At 40.2% G+C, this 24,644-nt stretch overlaps 1 protein-coding gene across 3 annotated transcripts in view; it reads right to left on the bottom strand.

Annotated features, from left to right (window-relative positions):
- AUH (AU RNA binding methylglutaconyl-CoA hydratase) overlaps window positions 1–24,644 on the bottom strand; it is a 181,864-nt gene that overhangs the window by 139,522 nt on the left and 17,698 nt on the right. The window contains exon 4 of one of the 3 annotated variants that reach the window (XM_077817421.1): window positions 11,732–11,782. The exons of the other annotated variants lie outside the window; for them this stretch is intronic. Coding sequence (XP_077673547.1) covers window positions 11,732–11,782 — 51 coding nt within the window. The remainder of the gene's footprint in view (window positions 1–11,731; window positions 11,783–24,644) is intronic. 3 annotated transcript variants of the gene reach the window in all.

Here is a 24,644-nt window from a genome sequence, read left to right as displayed (position 1 = left end):
AAGATCCTGCCTACCTTCCTGAACAGATGGTCCCTCAAGGACTCCCAAGGGTAAGAGTGAGCTAATGAAGGGCACTACAGTCAGGATGTTTATTGCTTTCTAAATGATCTGTACTTTCATGGGCTTTATCTGTAAAAGAGAAATGGTATTAGAATCTGTGCAAAGTATTGGGAGTTATATGCTTTACACTTACTATGTGCCTCCTGAGAGAGTTAAACTGTAATCTAGAAAGCTCACACCTTTGAGTGGAATTGCGGAAGATGTTATGTTTAAGCAACAGGGCACCTAAAGGGTTAGCACTGACCACAGGGACTAAGCAGCTGCACAGCAAGTTTCAGCTCGGCTAGAAGGAGTGTCAGACAGACGGCCTGCACCCCAAGAGTGCGCCTAGGGACTCCAAAGACTTGGGCAGTGACTGGGCTCCAGTCACACATGAAGGCTTGAAACCCCCAGGGACCCAAGGGCTGGGTTTCCCACACACACCCATCCCAATATAGTAAGTAGCAAATAGGGGGCACTCAACTGAGGCCTGTGACAAACCCCAATTATTATGAAGATAAATAACCTTCCTTTTTTAAGTGTTTGTCACTTATCTATTCCGCTGTTGGTGATTCCCAACTAGTGATCTAATATAAGGAGGTGGGTACTCAGGATCTACTTAAAGATTACAGCACTGCTCTGCCATCAGACCTAGATGTTTACACTATGGAAAAGTGCTTAGCAAAAGTATGCATTGAATCCCAAACAATTTCCTTACAGATGACCAAAATGGGAATGCTTTACAAGGAAGCAACAGAGGAGGTCTGTGCCCGATAGAGTTGGCTCTAATAATAGCTGGCGGTTCTGAACTACCTAACTCACCACAAAGTTTAATACATCCAACAATGCATTTAGCTAATCTCTGGGATGAAACCAGTTGACCCTTCATTCTTTCAGTAAAATATTGCAACTGATTTTGGGGAAGCTCTGAAGGGTTTGGTACTTTGCAGTAAAATAAAAAGTCAAAGCCTTACAACCACCTAGGGTATGCAATTTAGCATCTCCTTGATTAGAATGAGACATTGACAGCACTTCTCTTTAAAAGCCAGACCTTTGGAGCCAGGATGCCTGTCTCAACTACCGAGTTGTCATAGACCGTGAAATTATATACTCAGTGTCTAGAGCTTCCTGTAAAGACATTCTAGTGATCAATGGTCCCTTTTTATAACTAAAGATTTAAATCCACTCTGCTTTCCTAAGATAATTTATAAATAAGATCGAAACGTTTCATGCAATTCAAGAAATCATAACAGGCCAACAATGCTTCAGTTTAAAAATTCTGAATTACGAACTGGCAGAGGAATAACATTACAACCGAGTAAGTCAAGACATTTTGGTTCCCTTTCACCTGGAGTCGTTCTTGGTTAATGCTGTGGTTTTTTCATGAGCTGCCAATAGTACCAACATGTCATACACTGGATATATATAAAAATATTCTGGGCCAGTAGATGGCACCTGGTATCTTTTATTTGCTCTCAGAGATGGGACGACCATCACAGAACTTTGCCAAATGTGTGTGGCAGAGTCCAAAAAAGCCTCATTAATGGGGAATGCCACATGCCCAGGAATCCAAGCCTGGAGCTTATATGGAGTTTCCTGCTATGCATGTGAGCAGCTCTTGGATCTATTATAGTCACTTGGGTGAGACAATGCAGCTGTGATTACTGCCTCATCCAGGGATGAGGCCAATATAGTTACAAGCAGTGGTGAGCTGGAGCTGGTTCGCACCAGTTCACGTGAACCGGTTGTTAAATTTTGAAGCCAGTTTAGAACTGGTTGTTAAAGGGTGGGCAAACTCCGGCCCGCGGGCCACATCCAGCTGGGGAGGCTCCCCTGGCTGAGAATCCCTTTTTAATTTTCACTCACCTGGCAGCACTCCGGGTCTTCGACGGCACTTTGGCGGCGGGTCATTTACTCGCTCCAGGTCTTCGGTGGCATGTACTTCAGGGCCGCCGAAGACCCGGAGCGAGTGAAGGACCCACCGCCGAAGTGCCACCAAAGACCCGGAACGACTGAAGGAACCGGTTCTTCAGATTTTGGCAGCTCATCACTGGTTACAAGTATCTGTAAATCTTCAGTCTGAGGGTGTTCATCCTCCAAATTTTTCTCCATTGACTGAGGATCATGTGTTGCCAAGTAAGGCGCCGTAGATTTTTGGTTTGGAATAGGGGATGAGGTATGCAGCCTAGGAGGTAATCAGGGGAATGATGCCTTGCTCCCTATGGACCCCAGGGTTCCAATATGACAACGCTGGCAGATTATAAGGACCCAGGGGGCACAGAGAAAGGGAGGGTATGTCCTCATCCTCATAATTCCTATGAGAACTAGATCAATGTGAATTTCTTGACACCCTCCAAGAGTCACATTATTCATAACAGGAGTCCTTGGGGAATAAGTAAAGGGGCCTCCTCAGTGTGTTGAGATTCAGATGATGAGATATGAGCATTCTATCACTAAGGAAGGGGCTGCTGATGCTGGACAACCAGGTTGTAAGGTACATCTAGAGATAGCCAGTCCTGAGAAGGCACTCAGTACTGGAGAAACAGAATTGGCCATCTGTACTGTGGACTGGATGTTCAGCCCTAACAAAAGTAGATTCCAGCTCCTAACATCCAGTGCCAGATACTTCCCCATTACTGAGGCCAGTGCCATGAATGTAGGTGAAGGAGTACAGTGCACTGAGGTTTATAGAACAGAACGTAAGAGCAGCCATACTGGGTCAGACCAAAGGTCCATCTAGCCCAGTGTCCTGTCTTCCGACAGTGGCCAGTGCCAGGTGTCCCAGAGGGAATGAACAGAACAGGTAATCTCACCAAGTGATCCATCCCCTGTCACCCATTCCCAGCTTCTGGCAAACTGATAGTGCTGACATGCCCTGTATTGATTCACTCTGAGCCAAGGACCAAGCTTCAGAAGTGCCAAGGAAGCTGGCACTGTAATAGTCAGTGCCAAAGCACTCTGTGCCAAACTAAGCCCCACCAGGGCTCTAGCCTTTGTACTGGAGGCAGCGAGCTTTGGATCTCGAGGTCTTAGTACTGTACTGTTACTGGATGTGCCCGTTACTTTGGGGTATGCTCATTTATTAGGTTTACTCTTCTGGGGGAGGAGACGGGGGGTTCTGTAATCCTATTAATGTACTGCTTATGTCACTTATGTGTTCATATGGAGCTCTACTCCTTCCTTCTGCAAGTCCCCTCCCAATGGAGCTATCCTGCAGGACCTAGGTTCCCCAGAGCTGGGTTCCTCCAGCCCTAGAACTAGATGAACACACGCACACACTAACAGAGCAAGTCTGAGCGGACCGGGTCAATAAGCACTCTCAAACGGATACCCTCATATGTCCCTGTACTCAATGGGCTGGGCTGAGCAGCACTTTCAGCTGCCTGCACGCCCCCCCCCCCCCTTACGTGCCACAGGCTTAGCACGTCCCTAGCCCACTTTCACGTCACAATTGTACTGGCAGTAACCCACTTGATGAGCAAACCCCACCGTATTTTTGAGCCCTATCGGGATCTTTAGCTTAGGTAAAAAAAGCATTGTTGCAGATTAAAAAGGGGAAGCTAAAAACACAAAAGAGTAAAGTTCAGAGAGAGAGAGAGAGAAGCAACCAGCTTAACCATAAAAGTTATTTACTGAATAATAGTGATAACTACACAAGGAGGGCTAAACCAACATAACATACATTATCAAAGGTTAATACCTAAGGCAGAAAGGAAAATAGAGAGAGAGAAAGAGGAGGATCTCACCCACTTCATGAGGCTTGAACTGGCCGGGGTTCCCAGGTGATGGTGGTAGCTCAGGGTCCTGAGTGCTGGAGACTAGCAGAGCCTCCAGCACGATCAGTCAGAAGATGGATTCCCAGTGGAACTGATGCATAGCTTGGATCTAAGCATCAGAACACTTACTTGGTCATAGGTAGGGGTTTTTGTAGAGAAAATACAATGGTTCAAGGGAGAACACTAGATTTGTTTATGGGTAAACTGATGATTTAAGGCTAGACAATAGGAGCTGATCACTCTTGGCTATGGGTGGTGTTTTCTTCCAGGGAGCTCACAATGCAACTAGGCTGCTTCAAGAAAAGTGCCACAAGTACTCCTTTTCTTTTTGTGAATACAGACTAACACAGCTGCTACTCTGATAGGCTGCTTCAGTATTTTGGATATCAATCAAGGATTTATTACTAGAATTGGTCTGATAATTGCTGAGCTGGGTGTGTGCAGGCATAGGTTCATTAACATCTGGAGCAGAGATTCCCATGATGCTGTGCTTCCCTGCCTTTCTGATTCCAGAATTCAGTGCGGTTCTCTGTTCTCCATTCTGTATGCAAATTGAGATGTCTCCCTGTCCCATCTTTCATGCAGATGAGGCTAGGGGAGTTGTCTCTGTTTTCCATTCTGTATGCTAATGGAGATGTCTTAATCTTGTCATCGTTGTCAGGAGGGGTCTAGGTGTGTCTCCCAACGCCCTTCACTGCTCTCTGCAAGCCTTTTCTCTGATCGGTTTTGGTTCAAGAAGAGCCTGGTGGGGGGGAGAGGTCTTTCATGTGTCAGAAGGCTAGATACTGCGTCCTGGTTCCCCAAAAACACAGAGTTGACAGGCATCAGTACTCCCAGGGTACACAATCCATCCCACGGTGTCTCTTTTCAATGGGGGTGATAAGGTGACTTAGACCTCCTTTTAACAGAAGTTCCCCTCAGGGATCTGCACCTCACTTTAGCAGAGGAGTGATGCTCCTTTTCTTCTGAGGACTAACATTACCCAACTTATCAGATTCTAAAGCTAGAGCTTTCACAGATGAAGTCCAGGAGCTAACGGAACCAGATCTCACATGGGGACTTCTGGAGTCAGGCAAAACTTCCCCAGGGGGGTCTGCCATGCCCAGATCAGAGGGCAGCCACATGGGGCAGCCTAATAAACACATTTTGAGGCGCACCTCCCTAACTTCTAAGGTCCCTTTTTTAAAGAACTTGCACACTGAGCATTTACTGGAGATATGGGATTCCCCAAAACAAAAGAGACATCTAGGGTGCCCAACATTGACAGGAATTGTCATTTCGCAAGAGGGTCAGTATTTCAAACCAGGTGATTTAGGATGAGACATCCTAAGCTCTGGTACAAGAAAAGATCCTAATGCAGGGAAGAGGGGGGCAGGAAAAAAAATCACACAGAAAATAATGAAGGAAGGTAAAAACATGCTACATTATCAAAAAAGGAATCTATTAAAAATAGACAACTAGCAACTCTCTAATGCAAACATATATAGTATTAAGCTTAAAGCTTGGGAAAAAAGTGCTGTGACTAGACATGGACACTGGAAGCTTTGTCTTCCAGGCTCGGGAGATAAGAAAGAACTGAGTGGCAGTAGGGCTTCTACCTCCCTTTTTGTCCTCTGTACAACAGCACACAGACACTGAAGGCACATGTACAGCTTCAATGGACAATGCTGGCCACAAAATTCTGATTTTGACTGGGGAATCTGCGCACAACAAATGGAATATATAAACTCAAAGAAGGTACCACTTTTACATTTCACCTTTCAGAGAGAATCTACATTTTAAACAATAAGCCACAACAGGCTGTTCATTCTTGAGTTACTTGAGTCACTGATGAACAATCACACAAAAAATCAAACCATAAGTTAAATAAAATATGAGAGGAGGGAACAAAGAAAATTTTTGTGTAACATTCTTTCACTATGAAAGGAAGGATTTGTTGAAGGATAAAATTAAAGGAGAAGGTATTTATCTTCTCTTTTTTTAATTATTTATAAATTTTAAAAAATTGGCAGGGGAGAGCATGGTCTTTAGGCATCTTCTTCTTCCTTAGTCCCCTTTTGGTCTAACCACCCTCTCAGTAATAGGGCCCAACAGCTCATTTTGAAACTTACTTTCTATTCCAAAATCTACATTTGAAGTGTTAACCTGGCGCTACATCTTCCTCCAGCTCCTGTTCTCCCCCCACTCACTGCTACCTCAGGCTTGCCTCTTTGGTTCCTTTTTCATCCCCACCAGCTAGCATGCAACTACATAGCTCCTCCCCCAGGGCAGGAGGGCCAGCCAACTATACTCAGTCTACCAACTCTCATGTCCCCATAATGAGGGAGCGGGGGTGGGGGTGAGGGAGAGAGACTTACCCTACAGTAACTGTGGTTGTTCAAGAAGTGTCCACATGGATTCCAGCCTTGGTGTACATATTTCCCAGCCTGCCTCTTCCACTACCTTACTGCACTGGAGATGTTCTGCCACGGCTACCACAAAACTCACTTGACTCTCACGCCGCTAACACTCAACACTAATACCAATTCCTAATTTAAAAAACAAAAATCACGTTGTTAAGCAGATTCATATTTAGCTTTTATAACAGAAAATGAGATTTAAAAGTGGCTTATGAGCTACAAACCCCTCCTCTTGAAAGGCAGACAGTGGGCACTTTTAAGAATTTAATTTTACTCAAAAAACTCGTTTGAAAATCTAAAATAAGCCCTCAATTCAGGATTTTATTAAATGTTAGCTTTTAAATCCCAACTACGTAAAACCGTGCATGAAAATTAGAAAGAAAAAAAGCAGTCTTTCTCTGAAGTAAATCTTTTCAAGGGCAAGCAGAACATCACAGCAACCTAGTGGTATGTCACACATGATACTCTAGCTGAGGAAGTGGGAAAACATACTCCAGCTGCTTTCTTTGAAGTTTGGCCACCAGCACTACTCAATGATCAGACAGAGTTGCTATTTTGGATTTCAAATATAGTTTCTTTTCATTTCCACTTCAGCCCACACAAATTCTAACCATCCCACTTTGGGGCAGATAAGAAAATCAATTTCACTTTTGAAGGAACACAAGAAGTACTATGCTAGACAAGAGTATTGGACAATTTGGCCTGGTATCTTGCTTGCAACAGTAACTCATCCCTTCAAAGACAGCAAAAATATCACTCCCAAAATGTACTTCAACAATTGTGCATTGCTGTACATGGTGACAAACTCCTTCTTATCCCCTGCTGGGGATTTTACACCTCTAACATGGGATGAGATTTCCCTTATTGTTTTGGTGTACATAACTAAAAGTGACACTAAGGATCATAAAATCAAACAGTCCTTTTTTAAATCCAGCCACAATATTTGCCTTGACAACCTCCTGAGCCAGTGCATTTCACTGGTTAACTATATGTCATGTAAAATAGCATTTCCTATTATTGGTTCTAAATTTAATGCTCTAATTTAATGTAGTTCCTCTTCTACCATGACCACACACTGAATTTCTTCTTGTTTGATATATGACCTGGTAAACAAAACAAAAACCACAATGGCCTTTACAAACATTTAGTCAACTGTTTGTCACTTGCTCTCTCTCGGCTCCATACAATGTCTGGGAGGAACCCTCTTCAGTGCGACAGCCCTTCTCAGGGGTCCACTCTCGGGATGTAAGCCGTAGACCCCTTCACCTCCTGGAACCGTATGTCCCAGAGACTTCAGCATCCCTGTCTCTCACCATGGGCCCACTCAGGAAGTCCACTCGTTCTGGACCCCCAGCACCTCCACGCACAGAGGGAATAATGCAATCCTGATCTCTAGATTGGAGTGACTCTCAGTCAGCATAACGCAGAATGGTTTACTCAGCATCTGAACTCAACACAGAAAACTCTCTAGGCCCTCAAGCCTAGCATCCCTCAGCACAGTGCATCTAGGTCTCTCTTGCATCCAGAGGGGCTTCTGAACTGCTCAATTTAGTGTCTCCTCCTTGGACAACATAATCATAGTTCCTATAATTTCCTATCCCACTATCCTACTAAACATTAATCACTTCTCTCCGTTGATCTCCTTTTCATCTCAGCTACATTTTTAATACAAAGAAAAAAAATCTTACTTATCCTACAGTAACTATAGTTGTTCAAGAAGTGTCCACATTGATTCTGCTCTTGGTGTACATACTCCCCATGCATCCGAGATCAGAGTCTTTTGGCCAGCAAAGTCCGTTGACGCTGCAGCTTCACCCTAGATATCCTCACCATATATGCCCTGGCTAGTGGTGGGGAGATAAAGAGTGGAGCAGGCACAACAATCCTTCAGGTCTTTTACCAATACAGAATCCCAGAGGAGCAGGACTCCTTGGTAACGGGAAAAGAGGTCAGGTCACAGAATCCATGGAGCCAACACATCTCAAAAGAACCAGTTACTCTCGGGTGATTGTTCACATGGATTCCACTCTTGGTTACTACCAAACAATTGTCTGTTTGCTTCCCCAAAGATTGATGAGGCTTGGGGGAAAAGACTGAGAGATGAACAAACAGGTTGATATGAATTTCCAAAACAACTTTTGGCAGGAATGTGGGATGAAGCCTGAGAATGAGCCAGTTCTTCTATAACACTGTATAAAGGGGAATATGACCTTCCATAAGGGCCTGAATGTCCCCTACCCTTCGCGCTGATAAAACGGTTAATAAAAAGTCTTCATTGACAAGTGGTATGGGTGCAGGTTGTTAAGGACTCAAAGGGGGGCACTCATCAACCCTGCTAATACTACATCGAGGTCCCAAGAAGGAGGGTGATCCTGAACTGGGGGAAAAACATGAATAAAGTCCTGAAGGAATCTTCACTGTAGGATGGAAAACATAGTGTGGTCCTGAAAAGGAGGATGGTGTGCAGATATTGCTGCAAGATAGACCCTTGTGGAACTGATAGAAGATCTAGATTGTTTTAGGACTAGTCAATAGTCTATTATTATTGAAATTTGTGTTACAAAAGGGAGACAGCTGGTACCAAGATGCTTAAACAGAAAAACTGTGTACATTTAGCATAATAAGTCAGTCTGGTTGAGGTTATCCTGCTTTGGAGCAAAATGTGCTGATCTTCAGCAGAACATCATCTTCTGATGGATTTCAGCATACAGGCTGTCAGATGTTACGAGCTGTGGTCCAGGTGTAGGATCTGACTGTTCGAAACTATGTCAAAGCAGGCAAAATGATTGAGGACTACATTAAGAGGTTCACCAAATCAGAGTTCTAGAACTGACTGGCCCATGGCGGGGCTATCAATCCAGCATCTTGCCTCAGTTTCCTCAAAACCTTCAGTGTCGGGGGATCAATGGAAGGCATACCTTATTCCTGGAGTCTAGGGGATGCGAAAGACATGCAACAGGAAACCCAGAGTGGAGCCCCCTCTGGAAAAGAACACTTGGCATTTCTTTTTCTAGTCTGTGGCAAATGGGAATACCTGTCAATAGACCTATTTGCGAAAGATGGTCTGCAACAGTGGGACCTAGATCAACTTGGCTAGTAGAGGTGCAGAGAAGAGTACTCCCTCACACACCCAAAGTGGGTCTTTCTGCCAGTTTAATGAGGAGAAGACTTCCTGTGGATCAGTGATCAACAGGACCACGCAGTCTGCTGGTTAACCACATGGAGCACTGGTGAAGTCTGGCAAACTGTATCACATAGGTTCATGAGGCCATATGTCCCAGAATTCTGAGGCAGGCTCTTAGTGATGTCTTTGGGTGATCTTGAAGTTAGCTGATGAGGTCCACTATAGTTTAGAATCTTTCTTGTGGAACATAAACACTCACTGACCTGAAATTTAAGATGGTCCCTATGAACTCTATGCTAAGAGTAAGAATAAGTGTGGATTTCTCTTTGTTGACTTTGAGGTCCAATGTGGTGAAGAATTTCAAGGTTATGATCTTTGCTAGATCCCAAGAAGAGGATATGGGAGACTCAACTGAGCTACTACTGAGAAGAGTCAGTTCCCAAGGAAAGGAAGTTAGCAGATTTAGCTGGTACAGCATGCACTGTTTTCAAAGCAATAGAGAGGAGGCACCAGAAAAATCCAACTAAGGCCATTAGCTGTCCTTAGGCTTCAGAGCTTGAGACAAGTCTAACATGTCAACTCTTCTGCCTCGGTTGCAAAGGTCCCAGAGCAAAAGACCTACGTCTCAGCTCATCTCTGGAGTGATACTCCTTCCTACCATTTCTTGAAGGGATTGACAAATAGATCGAAGTCAACCACTGGGGTCTCCTTAGACCTCTTAGCCTTGGAATCACAGCTCACTGGGGCACTAGCCTAGAGAGAATAGAGGGAGGACTAACAGAGCCTTAGCTATGTTTCTTCTTCGTATCCAAGGAGGTTTTCACAAAGCACACAAGAGGAAATAACTTTAACCTGTTATTCCTAGCCTTCTGAGTCTACTTACAAAAAGAGTGACACATGCCGCAACAGTCAGGGATATGCCTTTCACCTAAACCAAAAAGGCGCTTAGAGGGCCCATCACTGAGTGGCATAGTGAGAGGTGGAGGGGGACACCAAGTCTACTAACAATTAAAAGTTAGTAAAAAAAATTCTTTTAAAAATTCTTTTTTTAAAAAAAGCCAACAAACAACCTAAATTTTACTACCTACCTAACAACTACACTAACTGCATCAAAGTCGCAGAGAAGCAGGCAGACACTGCCACGTTCTGTTTCACTGCCACAGGAAGTAAGAAGGATGGTTAGGTCCCCTCCACCCTATATGCCCTCAAGAGGGAGGGCATAGGGTCATCTAGGTACAGACTTACCCCAAACAGACACTGCTGGCTAAAAGAACCTGATTTCACATCTATGGATGGAAATCATGTGGGCAATCATTTGAATAGGAAACCAAAATTAAACTAAGATTATAAAATTATACCTCAGATAAGGAATACCATTGTGATTTATAGTCACATATTCCAGTCTTAACAATTCATTCAAGTATCTCTTCTTTAAAAACAGAAAAACAAAAAACCCCTCTTGTTGTGTGCCAGGCAGACATCTACTTTGAGCTATCCACTATAGTTTCTAAGTCAACATGTGATACTAAATTTAGAGAAGTCTGTATTTCTATTTGCAAACAGTTATATTTTCAAGGGGTAAAGAACAAATTAAATCACAAGAATCTCCTAAACATGTGATAGCAGCACAAATTTAAACAGGTGTAACAGACTGAATCTGGGCCCAGAACATTATTTGATACCAACAATTTACAGAAAGTTTTAGATGAGGCATCCCCCTATCCAGCTGAAATTTAGACAGGCTCTGGAAGCACTTCTCATTGTGTGCCAAAAGGACATCTTAAATTCGAATATCAACAGTTTTTGAATGGTCACAATAGTTTTATTTTATATTTCAAATTAATTTAACTTGTATGGAAGGTACGGGTAGACCACTGGAGTAATGTGTCATTTGAGAAAATAGGTCTCCCAATGTGATTCGACCACCAAAGCAGCACTAACAGATATAACAAAGAAGCACACTTATTTTGTTCTCAGCCAACCTCTTCCAGTTCCCCTCATGAAATAAACAATTAACTAAATAATTCTGAAATAGGATCAAGGTACAAAGTTATTCAAACACAGTGTGAAATGTTGGCTATAAACCATTTAGCATCAGACTGATAAATAACTACAGTAAATTTGGGTTCCAGTTGAGCCAAAGGTTCAGTTAGATATTCTAAGGTACAGTTATCAAGTAACGTAAATCAGTTATATAAATTTTAATTTTCCTTCACTATTGAAACAATTTTAAAAATATCTGGAAAATTGGAACTACACTGTAGTTTTATAGACAGAAGGGTAACTACAATCAAATGATGAAATCCCAGCCCCACTAGCGTCAGTGGAAATATTGCCACTGACTTTAAGCAGGCCAGAATTTCACCCCAAATAAACATTCTTCCTAGACTCACCATTCCACTCCATTCCAGACACTTCAATTACAAATACTGGACAAAGTGCATCTGGAAATGAAAATAAATTAAGGATTTTTTTATATACAAAAAACAAAACCCCAGTATGAACTTCAATGTTCTTTAGAGACCCATTAAATTGGAAAGGGTAGCAGGTCTAAACATTAAAGTTTCTTGTCAATCAGCATCTTATATAAAGCACCCCCACATGTGGGTATATCTCAGACAGGCTCCGGAAGAAACTGTTACATATTTTATATTGATTTACTTTGAAATGAGTCTTCAAGATGGTCTGTGCATGTGGATCCCACATATGGTGGGTTGGTGCCCCTGCACAGGAACTCGGAAGTTTTTCTCTACTAGTTTCCTTTAAGGGTCATGCATGTGTGTCTCATTTTCTCACAGTCCTTCACCTGAGAGCTTAAGGGGCAGAGTGATCCCAACCAGTTCCTCGGCTACCCAGAGCATTAGTGACAAGGCTCCAAGCTATGAGAACGGAAGGCAAGTCATGGGATCCACATGCACAAATCATGTAAAAGAATCAGTTACTGTAAGATAAGCAACCATTTTTTCTTTTTCAACTTCATGTGCATTTGGATCCCACTCATGGTGGCTACCAAGCACTGTAATTCCTTCAAGGTGAGAGAGAGGCATTTATCAGAACAAAGATTATAGAATTGCTCTTCCAACTTGAGCATCTGCTCATGAGGAAGCCTCTAACGAGTAGTTCCTAATGAACATATTAACTGAAGACCATGCAGCAGTTCTACATATTTCTATCAGATGGATCTTGCTGAAATATGCTGTTGAATAGGCCAGTGCCTGGTAGAATGAGCTGAAATGTTTGATGGAGGGTTTATCTTATTACTCTCATAGGCTGTACTAATGTAGCTCACAATCTACTTAGTCTTTGGGACTACACAGATGTACACTTAGCTCTGCCACTAAATGCTACAAACAATCTAAAAGTTTTTCCTAAAAGGTCTCATTCTGTTCAAGTTCTTTTAACATCTGAGGTAAGAAGTTTTGATTATGCTGGAAAACTATGGGATCTAGGGAAGAAAACTGGTAGATGCACATACTGGTTAATATAAAAATCCTAAACCATCTTTGGTGGAACTTAGGTTGTGACTCCATCAGCATGAAAAACAGTGCATGGAGGGTGAGACAGGAGTGCTTGGATTTTACTAACTTTATGGGCAAAAATAATAGCTACTAAAAACACAGCCTTCATTCATAAATAGTGAATAGTGCAGCATGATCAACAGTTCAAGGGTGGTTCCATTATACCCAAAAGCACTAAATTCAAGTCTCATGAAGGAGAATTTTGCTAAGTGGAGAAAACATGAGATTTAATTTTTTAAAAAATCTGATGATCGTTTGATAGCGGTTTCTCAGCTTTTCCCTGTTGGTGGGTAATAAGCCGAAACTGCCACCAAATGAATTTTAATACAGCTTAAGACAACCCAAGTGTTTTAAAAATAAAAGGTAACATAAAATAAGTGGAACAGAAGAGGAGGTAGGAACACATCCTTTTATTTTCACCCAAATTAAAAATCCCTTCTATTTTCTCATGCATGTTTTCCTAATGGAGGGTTTTCTACTCTAACAATACAGAATGTACTTCAAACAAGCATTCCTTATCCATTGGTGTTAGCCAAAATTCTTCCATGCTGTCAAATTCAGAGACATAGGGTCTGGATGAAGCACTAGACCCAAGTTTCAAGAACTGATGTCCTTTTGAGGAGGAAGGATTATTAGTTGATTCCTTGGAGCTTGAGAAGATCTAAAAACCAGAACTGACAAGGCCATTCTGGAGCTATGTGGATGACCTGAGCTCTGTCTTGCCTCACTTTCCTTAATACGCTTGGGTTTAGAGCAGTGGTTCCCAAACTTGTTCCGCCGCTTGTGCAGGGAAAGCCCTTGGTGGGCCACGCCGATTTGTTTACCTGCCACGTCCGCAGGTTCGGCGGATCTGATGGATGTACTGGCAGCCACTTCCAGCAGCTCCCCTGTCGCCCATTCCCAGTTTCTGGCAAAAAGAGGCTAGGGGCATCATCTCTGCCCATCCTGGTTAATAGCCATTGATGGAACTATCCTCCATGAATTTATCTAGTTCTTTATTTGAATCCTGTTGTCGTCTTGGCCTTCAAAACATCCTCTGGCAAGGAGTTCCATGTTGTGTGGAAAAAATACTTCTTTTTATTTGTTTTAAACCTGCTGCCTATTAATTTCATTGGGTGACCCCTAGTTCTTGTGTTATGAGAAGGAGTGAATAACACTTCCTTATTTACTTTCTCAATACCAGTCAAGATTTTATAGACCTCTATCATATCCCCCATTAGTCATCTCTTTTCCAGGCTGAAAAGTCCCAGTCTTACTAATCTCTCCTCATAACGCAGCTGTTCCACACCCCTAATAATTTTTGTTGCCCTTTTCTGCACCTTTTCCAATTCCAATATATCTTGTTTGAGATAGAGTGAACACATCAGCATGCAATATCAAGATGTGGGCGTACCTTGGATTTATATAGAGGCAATATGATGTTTTCTGTTTTATGATCTATCCCTTTCCTAATGATTCCCAACATTCTGTTCACTTTTTTGACTGCCACCGCACATTGGGTGGATGTTTTCAGAGAACTATCCACAATGACTCGAAAATCCAAGTGAGTGATAACAGCTAATTTAGACCCCATCATTTTATATGTATAGTTGGGATTATGTTTTCCAATATGCATTACTTTGCATTTATCAACATTGAAAAAAGTGGACTGTTTTGTTTTGTGTTTCCAATGCTGTTGAGCACATCTAACCTTCCATAAACTTCAGTGGGCTTTGTGGGTGCTGCTCACTTCTGAAATAAAGCCATTTATTTTTTGTTTCCTAAAATATAGATTTAGGAGCTTAACTTTAGGCACTCAGTTATGAAAATATGGCTATGAAATTTCAGCTTCATAAGAATGAATGCATACAGCTATGTTAGCATACTTGAAAGTAGCACAGTTACATGTGATCTTGAGCAGTTGGACTGTTAGTACAGCTTTTTGGAATACCTGAAATTAACATTATGCAAATTATCTTTAAAAGATTATCAGTGATAAGTGATATATGTCCTGGGCAAAATTTTATAGTGACTTGGGGTATGTGAACTTGCCTTGAGCAGCCAGGATTTATACAGGGAAATGACATCTGGTCAAGATGACCTGGAGCAGTGGAGGGCAGATAGTTAACAAGACAGCTTCATCCAGATGTGAAGCAATACAGCGTAGAATAGCAGTGGAAGGACTGCCTGAAGCAGTATACTGAATTCAGAAACAGGAAGCATTCACTTATAGTGGTATAATTCATTACAAAATAAGAGTCATGTCACTACCAAAGCATATTGATTAAAGTGGGATACAACACCAGAGAAATAGAAAAAAGAAATTTTGTGCATGTGGACATAAGGCAGCTTATGCTGTAAAAGCTAAAGGCATACCAGAAAACCTTTCCCATACAGGCAAGCCCTTAAACAGTGGTGTAAGTTGCTGCATACAAGATGATCTGAAAACAGATGTAAGTATTAAAGTAGTAATTTGAACATGTGAAATCTACTTCATTCACAGAGGATAGGAGAGCTGAGTGGAGCAAAAAATGGCTGGCTTGAAAAAGAAGTGTGTACAGCAGGAGAAAGTATCTCATTCATCTACGTGAGGTGATGCAGGCAACTTACACGTGGACATTCATGCTTTGAACACTGACGTCACCACATTAGACTTCCCAAAGCTTTGCTCCCCTTTCATGTTACAGGCCTGTATGGCAGAAACATAGTTTTACTATACATTAGCTAATCTTTGAAAATGTATTTTCAGTACATCAAGATCATATGTTTATACTACTGATTATAATCATATATACATATGATGCTATAATTTACTTTGATATATAACTGTCAAATTTATTTTTATCAGGTTTATATATGATTAATGTCTCAGAAGTGTGGCTGGATATATGATTCACTGAGTTGGTCCATGTATTTGTCATCTCTGCAACATGTATTATGTCGTGGTGACCCTATAGGCAATTGGAAGCTGTTGCTAGTAGGGTGTGCAGTGGTTCACCTCCTAAACACAGTGAACTGATATGAATGAATCATACTTTGCAAAGGTTTCAGTGAATTAGGGCCCAGCTGTCTCAGTGACTCTGCTCTTTTCCGAGGCTCCTGTGCTGTCAATGTTTTTAGGAGATAGAGCCAAGATTTGATCTTTGGATGCTCAGAACAAAGTATTTTTAGTGGAGAGCTCATGACTATAGGATTCATTTTTGTAGGAGATAAGACTGAGCCTGAATTTCACTTCCTTAAGAATACAATGCAAGATGCACCTTTTTGAAAGGACATTGTTTGTTTACAATGTATGTTTGAGTTGACAAATTCTTTTACCTCTTCTATTAAAAACTCCTTACCATATACACATTTTAAAAATATATAAGAACACAAGAACAGCCATACTAGGTCAGATCATAGATCCATCTAGCCCAGTATCCTGTCTTCCGACACTGGCCAACACAAGGTGCCCCAGAGGGAATGAACAGAACAGGTAATCTCCTGTTGCCCATTCCCAGCTTCTGGCAAACAGAGGGTAGGGACGCCACCCCTGCCCATCCTGGCTAATAGCCATTGATGGACCTATCCTCCATGAACTTGTCTAGTTCTTTTTTTGAACATTTTACATATTTATTGTCTTTATTGTCTGTATTTCTCTTATTGGACAATATAAATAAATTGTCACACTTAACTTTAGCTAGTTACACTTTCATTTTCTTAGAGCTTCTGTTTCAGACATTTCAGGGGAATGTTTCTTTACAAACTGTTTTTACACTGTGACACTTAAAGTTGTGGAAACATTTCTCTTGGCCTTAAGTTTTATAAAAAGCTTATTTTTACAAAATTGTAAATTTGGGCTTTAAAGCTAATGTTTCCCCAAATAGCATCCTAAGATGCATAACTCACCTCTCTGGAAGTCAAACACTGACACCTGATCATTGAAAAAAATCTGCTAAGGAGGAGGAGGAAGAAAGAAAATTATTTCTTGAGAGAGAGTGACTGGTTCATCTTTCATATCGTATGATGCCAATTGCTACACTGGTGGTAGCATATAAAATACATTTTCCATATCCTCTCTATATTATAGGAGTTCCACCTTTATTATAATTGCATTTTTAAGGCTTCCACCACCTTAGCATCAGGCACAAAATAAAGAAGGCATGTGTCTGGCTGAGGACCATGCTCTTAACTTTTTTTTATTGTGCAGTCACTACTGTTGTGCGAAAGCTTGTGCAATTATGAGTCTTGCATTCTGCCATAAAGGTTGAAAGATTTGGGCATAAGCTTCTCTCTTGTGGTAGATAATCATACAGGCAAAGGAATTCTCCAGTGAATGTCATATCCCTGACCTTTGAGAGTTTTCTCCTGGGCTCTGTGAGAGACCATCTCCGTATTGTTTGCATCTGTTGTGATAAGTAAAAGACATAGTGTTCTATGCAGTGGTGGCTTGAGGCCATTTTTATTGTGGGCACTAACTTGATTTGGCTTGACTCGTGTTCATTATTTTAAGGACACTTTTGAGACCTCCTCTCTAATGAAATCCTTCTCCTATTTGAAGCCTCTTACAGGAATATATGCATATGTACTATAAAACGTGATGCACTGGAACAGCTGTCCCACTGGTATCCTTCATCTGAAGGAGCTATTCCATCAAGTAACAGCTATAATAGTATAGACTGGGATCAACATACATTTATTTTACTTTCAATTTATTTTCTCCTTTTTCCAAGGTGGTTAGTGCCTTGGGCCACAATGGGAGAACCTCCACTGGGTCTATGCAATAACTAGGCACTAAGCTGTTGTAGACTGTAAATATTAGAACCAATATCTGAAAATTAATCCATAATTGTAAAAGGAGCCAGTGTCATATGAAATCACTGATAAGATGTGCAACTTGTTTATTTTTTTTTACAGAATAGGTGAACTGATATGTGCTGAACTCAACCTGTGCTTCCAGGAGTCACAGAGTTCTTCTCCAAAGAGGGCCTTATAGGAGTCAGCTCTGCAGGGCATGATTGCTTGGATATATCTAGATCAGGGGTGGGCAAACTTTTTGGCCCAAGGGCTACATCCGGGTTGCAAAACTGTATGAAACTTAACATGACCAAAGCTGAGCTCCTGATCTTTTTCCTAAAGCCTTGCCTTTATCTATCCTGCGTCACCCACAAATGTCTGTGTGCTTTCTCACGTTGTCAGTTATACGTTGGAAAAATTCCCAGTCAAAATCTCGAAAGCTAATACTTTACAGTATTTCTCAAGCCTTTCCTCAAAGCTCACCCTTGCCATAATGTATACAGAAAACAGCTATCTGATATGTATAGTGAAGTGATGAGTTGTATTTACTGATTGGCTAAGAAATGGCACACAGTCTGTGCTAAAACATCATATTATTGCTGTTGCCTCTGTACTTCTCATGACCACTTGTTTGTTTAACTCTCTCTTATGTCTTGTCTTCTTTAGATGGTAAGGTTATTGGTACAGAGGCTGTCATTTGGTATGTCTTTGTACGGTGCCTAGCACATTGGGGCCTGGACCTGCTTGAGGCCTCTAGACACTACCACAATATCAATTGCAAATTATAATAGTATTAAATAAATGGGGTAAGCAGGAACCCAGTGATATTCTCTCCAAGGCAGGGGGCCAGTTTCGGAGGGGGCATCGCTTTTAACATACCTATTCCTTCTAGCCTTCTTGTTTTTGGGTAAATTGGAGAGCGTTCAGTGTGAATGTTTGCACTGTAGTGTTTTAACTTGCAAATATCAGTGAGAGAATTAACTTTTTTTTTAAATGTAAAAAGAAACAAAATGGTGGTTTTAACTTATCCCTTCAACATCTTATCATTATCACTTTTCAGCAGACTAAATGTTTCAGAACCAAATTATGCAGACTTAATTCAATCAAAGCTTCTTTAGGATTTGTGACTGAATAAAGATTTTAGGATTTTGCTAGGAGAGATTTTAACTTTCCTTTTCGTACCCCATAACTTCTTCCTCTGTGAGTGCAGCTCATAATCTGATTTTAAAAAACAAACCAAACATGCTATTTGTTAATTTTTTTGTAGTTATTACTAATCCAAAATAGGTATACCAAGAATTATTAATTCCTAGTAACAATATATTGTTTTTAAACTCACTTTTGCAGTAGCTAAATGTACAGTATGTGCAAAACACTTGAAACAATCATCTGCATCATTTCAGTGAAAGGTCTGTTTGTAGTAATTATATGATTTACTAGAAATCAAAGAGGAACGAACCCACTGAGTTACACAGAATTTTAAATGAACTCATTTCTCTGAATTGCAGGGTTTCAGTACCAGTTACTAAGAACACATTCTGAATACTACCTTGCAGTCTTACACAAATTTTAATGTTAAAAAGGGGAAGGGAAAGAACCTCATCGCTGGTAAACTTTAGGAATGTTGACTCTAATTAAAATCAGAAAATTATGTCTGCAGTCCTGTCACTATGTGGAGCAGCAAAAACAGTGCAAGTGCTATAACTGAAAGGCAGTGTTACATTAATGCTGTTTATTCAGTAAGATAGTGTTAAAATAATTATATATAGTTAATATATTGTGTCATGTCTTTCTTTAGGTCTAAATTTAAGGCACTGGAACAGCCAGGGTTAGATTTTCTTGAGAATTGAGACATCCAGATTATAGGATAAACAAAAATCATATTTTTCCATAGTAGGAGAACTTAACTGTCCAGTTAGTAGGGAAAATGCCTATTTTAAATGTATAGTCTAAACAAGATTACTCTATCAAAGAAATGATAAGGATAGAAAATATCATTCCTGTTTTCATCGAATGAAACAATATTATGCCTAATATTACAGTAATTTTGTAAGAGTTTTTTCTCAGTGAGGAGTGAATTTGAAAATTAAAAATGATATAAAGGAAGCTGGGTTTTTAATCCAGTCATTGCAGTACTTTAAAGAAATACTTCCTTAATACAGCTCATTGTGCAAATAAATTTAAAATATAAATACTGTAGGAACTGGCTCAACATTTTTTATCCCTTTAGCATACAGTACTTGCACAATATACTGTGTTCCATTAAATGTCAACATTTACCCACAGCTACCACAGAGTGACATGAAGTATAATCCTCAAAACACACGTCAATGCACTACCCAAAAAGTTGGGTTGTTAGCTGGAGATGGCAGGATTTGCATTATTGGATCATACTGGTGATTCAGATATCCCAGTACCTTGTCATGAGCAGTGGCCAGGACCAGATGCTCCAGAGTAATGTGCAAGAAACCCTACAGTTGGAAGTTATGAAAGAACCTGTCTCCAGAGAAACAGTAGTTATAGGTAACTTACGCGCTGAAAGAACCTGTCTCCTAATTCTCAGTAGTTATAGGTAACTTAGGCTCTGTTTAGATCCCTTCCAAACTCTTGTTTGTTTTTTGCTGTTTGAGTGTGTGCAGGAGCTTATCTTTATGACACAGAGAGGATGCCCATGCCATGTGCAGGTGTCCAAATTATCCCTGTGACCCAGTGCAAGAGAACCACATCTATTGTGAGCAATATGAATAGGATTTGGGTCAGGTTTCTGTGGTTGAGCAAAGCCAAAAGTCTGACTGTCTTAATATATCCATGTTGAGATACCTTCCCTTTTGAAGTAATAATTTAGAGTTCTTTTCTGAGTGGTACTCGAATGCTTAGCCTGAATTGGACTTAATGATTATTGTCTTAAATAAAAACCAGATTTACTAGAGAAAGTAAAGACAAAGTAACTAACAAGTTATGCTAGACAGATACTTAGGGTAAAACACTGTGATAAGCATTGCTGGTTAGGCCTGACCCTTGCTTAGGCAAATTAAAACCTCACATAACAAAGTCCGCGTGTCTCTCCCGCCCAACAGCCATACCTTCTTTGTGTCTCAGTATCTCTGTCTGGAAATTTGTGACATGACGCAACAAACTAGGCCCAGGGTCAAGATCTCCCTGTTTAACCAGTGATCTTTTGTTTATAGCGCTCTTGAGCTTAATGAGTCCAGGTTTTAAGTCTTTATTAACATGTTGAATATTAACTCATTCTTCACCTCAGACTTAAAACATGAATACCATAAATGTGCATTTAAGTTCCCTTAGCCTATGTCTCCGGATACATAACACTTCCTCCTAATTTTCATGAATGCATATACAATTATTTTTACTCATTTCAAAGCACTATGAACCTGTGTAAGTATTAGTTTGTAAATTGAATTTAGAAACCTTACATACACACAACCAATTAAGGAATACAGAATACTTACAAATACCTTTCAAAATGTCTCCTCCACTTAATGTTTGAGAAAATATTTTGCTTTTGGAAGCATCTTTTAGTATGTTAATGATTTCTTCATCCTAATGGTCTGTTTTCCATTTAATTTGTCTGATAGCATATTTATACATACAGTAGTACATGCACTAAAATTTGTTTTGCAAATAAAATTCATACTAGACTCTCAAGGAGCACTGATAATCTCTAACATCAAATTAAATGTAAACAAATAGGACAAAGTAAGTTATAATAGTAATTCAGAACCCTGGCTTGAACTTCAAGGTGGGGAGTGAGACAAAACTGAGATCCCCTGGAACTCTTTTTCAGCTTAAAAAAGAAGAAAAGCTCTAAGATATTCTTGAGATTGTGTGTGCATGTTTGTCTGTTAACAGAAACCTTGAGTTCATAACTCCTTTTTAAGGAATAAAAAAGTGAAAATCACTAAGGAATAGGAGGTCGCTTGTGGTATGTCTACACTTAAAACACTACAGCTGCACTGAGAGGAGGGGTTCTCCTGTTGGGATAGGTAATCCACCTTCCCGGCATTTTATGTGAGCTTAACAATGCTGCTTAGCAGTGTGGATTTTTCACATCCCTGACCAACACAGTTAAACTGACCTAATTTTCTAGTGTAGACCAGAATTTAAGGTGAAAAAGAAAAGTGAAACAAATCCATTGAACATCAAGTACTGGTCTAGGTGCTTGTTTTGCCAACAAGGTATTATTGTCACAGTGCCATAACTCATCTCTCAGGACAAGCTATTTTTCATGTAAACTTCATCCTTTATTTGGACACACATGCCCACAAGTTGACAATATGTTGTCTTTCTGATTTACAATTTATGTCACATTGGATGGATCACTTGATGATTACCTGTTCTGTCCATTTCCTCTAGGGCACCTGGCATTGTCGGAAGACAGGATACTTTGGTTTGACCCAGTTTAGCTGTTCTTATGTTCTTAAGGTGCTTAACTTAAATTTAAGAACATAACTTTAGGCATTCATGTATGAAAATTTTGGTCTACTTTTGCAATAATTAACTTTTTTTAAAAAACAAACCCAAAATCTATATATAAACAGGTCATATAATCAAACAAATAATAGATGATATGTGTTTTACATTTAGGAAAGAAGGGTACAAGTTCTTGTTTACTGAAGGATATTGTCCAATTAGCTACAAAAAGAAGATTGTTGGGTTTGGAGGTTTTGGTTTTGTTTTACTCATCAAAGTAATTATAGTACTATGGAATGATAACATGAAAAATATTAAACGGTGAAAACACACTTTTTTAGTATTTTATCAGTAATTCAATCTTTTTATAACTATCATGGTATTATTCAATAGCCAAAGGATATAAAGTATATGTCTTTTCAAAAATTCTGTTCTCAGAAGATCCAGTGTAACTCACAGAAGCTAATGAAAATTCACTCGTGTTAACATAGGTTATCAGGTGGGTTCATGGTTCAGCATGAAGTGAGAAAGGATTAGGAAAGTGGTGTGTCTGAGCTATTTGCATTCAATCTTAAATATAGGACTCTTCCCACTCCAAAGCTAGACCTGAAAAAGTATGTCCATTATATGTACAAAATGGAAATATGACTGTACTATAAACCAATACTAATCCTACCCATTGCACTGCAGAGTTTACCCTTGAGCTAAGAGTTCCATCATGCATTGGTACAGGAGTCACCAAGCCTGACTGTTCTTGGTAAGTTAAATGTCCGTACAGATGTACACTGTTCTAGATTTGCTCACTTTTTTTATGGTCATCATGACAACGATAGAATCATTCCAGGTGATTTCTGGCTCAACTTGGCAACAGCCGGGATCTCTCGTCTGAGTTAAAAGAAGGGGAGAGAAGGGTCATTCTTTTGTGATGGATCAACCATTGTCTTCTCCAGCCTGAGGGTCAGGGCACACGTTTCTCACAAGGGAAGTGATGAATAATGAGTCTATTTAAACAGGTCTGCACTCGAAGACTAAGACAGACAGTGTAATTTTAAGACTGTTGAGGGAAAATATTGTCAAGCCAAGAGATCACTCTATAGGTCATCTGGTAGAACTCCATAATTTATCTTTAACCTTGATTAAAAATAGGCTGACCCCTAAATTCCCTATTCACCAGTTTTGCCCTCAAGTCACCATGAACCATGGTATACAACTCGCCTGAGACAGATGAAGCAAGAAGGAAAACTGCACAAGATATCCACCATTGTCACTCTACCCAATCCAACGATTAACAAAAGCGCATTTTTGAAGCTTTATGCCAGGGCTATAAAAAGAATGAAAACAGATTTTTTTTACTTCTACAACAGCCTATGGGAAGCTCTAAATGAGGAGGGAAGTTCAACGTAGTGGGCAATGTTGTTAATTCAGTGGTCTACAAAACAGTTTCAGTGTGGAGTTTCTCTGCAAGATACTAATACTTTTTCCCAGTGGATCTTAGAACATCTTGTATACTAGTTCTTGTGAGATGTTGAAAAACTTTATATACCCAATGCAATTTTCAATTTCATAATTGTTTACAGGCCATAATCTGATTTCAGTTACACTGGTGAAAATCCACAACAATTCCATTAAATTTGCCTCAATTACTACATGACATGAAGAGCTGAAAAATATACAAATGCTTTCTTAAGATTACATTCCCATGTAAACAGTTTTTGTTTCCCACAAGAATATTACGTAATCACACATGAAAAAGCAGATAGACAAAGAGAATCTCTCTTTAAGATATGGCTCAGGTTATGAAAAAAAGTTTAGAAGCCCTAGTGTGAGCAGTCCAGAATATAGTTGGAACAATTCCATCTGCCTCCTGAGTAAGCAGTCTCTTCTGTTGTATCAGAGTTGGAAAAAAAAAAAAAAAAAAAAGGAATGTTTGCTCTTGATGGTAGGAACCTTGTATTCTAAACACTGCCTCATCCAAGGATTCCCTATACAATTTACCTCTTGTGTATTTTATGTAGCTAGCAGATAATTTACATGGTTACTGCACTGGCAGGCACTGATCTGGCTAAAGACAAGGTATCCATTGACTTACTTCAAGGAACTAGCTGCTGGGCCAACAGACAATTATGAAACTTACTATTAGTGATAGCTTGTCAGAAGGTTGTCAAAGTAAACATGACCAAGATATACACACTGCTATACATCATTTGGTAATGGGGGCTCATTTTAATAAAACAAAATGCAAAGCCACACATACACCTAGGATCAAAGAATGAAGATACATTAGGTGGAGGTCTGAATCCTGGAATGCAGCAACACTGAAAAGGACTTACAGGTCATGGTAAAAAATGAACAGAACATCAGCTCCTAGTGCAATGATGTAGCGAGAGTAGCTAATGTAATCTGGCATGTATCAACAGAATATCAACAAGTAGGAGTAAAAAGATGACAATACATCTGTCTGCGACATTAATGAGACCGTTACTGGAATACTGCATCCAGTCCTGGAGCTCCCACTTCAAAAAGGAGATTGACAAATTGGAAAAGGTTCAAAAACCATACACCAAAATGATCTGAGGTCTGGAAAACGTGCCTTATAGCAAGA

Source organism: Eretmochelys imbricata, chromosome 5 (genome assembly GCF_965152235.1).
Source record: "Eretmochelys imbricata isolate rEreImb1 chromosome 5, rEreImb1.hap1, whole genome shotgun sequence".
Taxonomy (NCBI): domain Eukaryota; kingdom Metazoa; phylum Chordata; order Testudines; family Cheloniidae; genus Eretmochelys; species Eretmochelys imbricata.
This window is presented reverse-complemented; position numbering and strand designations above follow the sequence as displayed.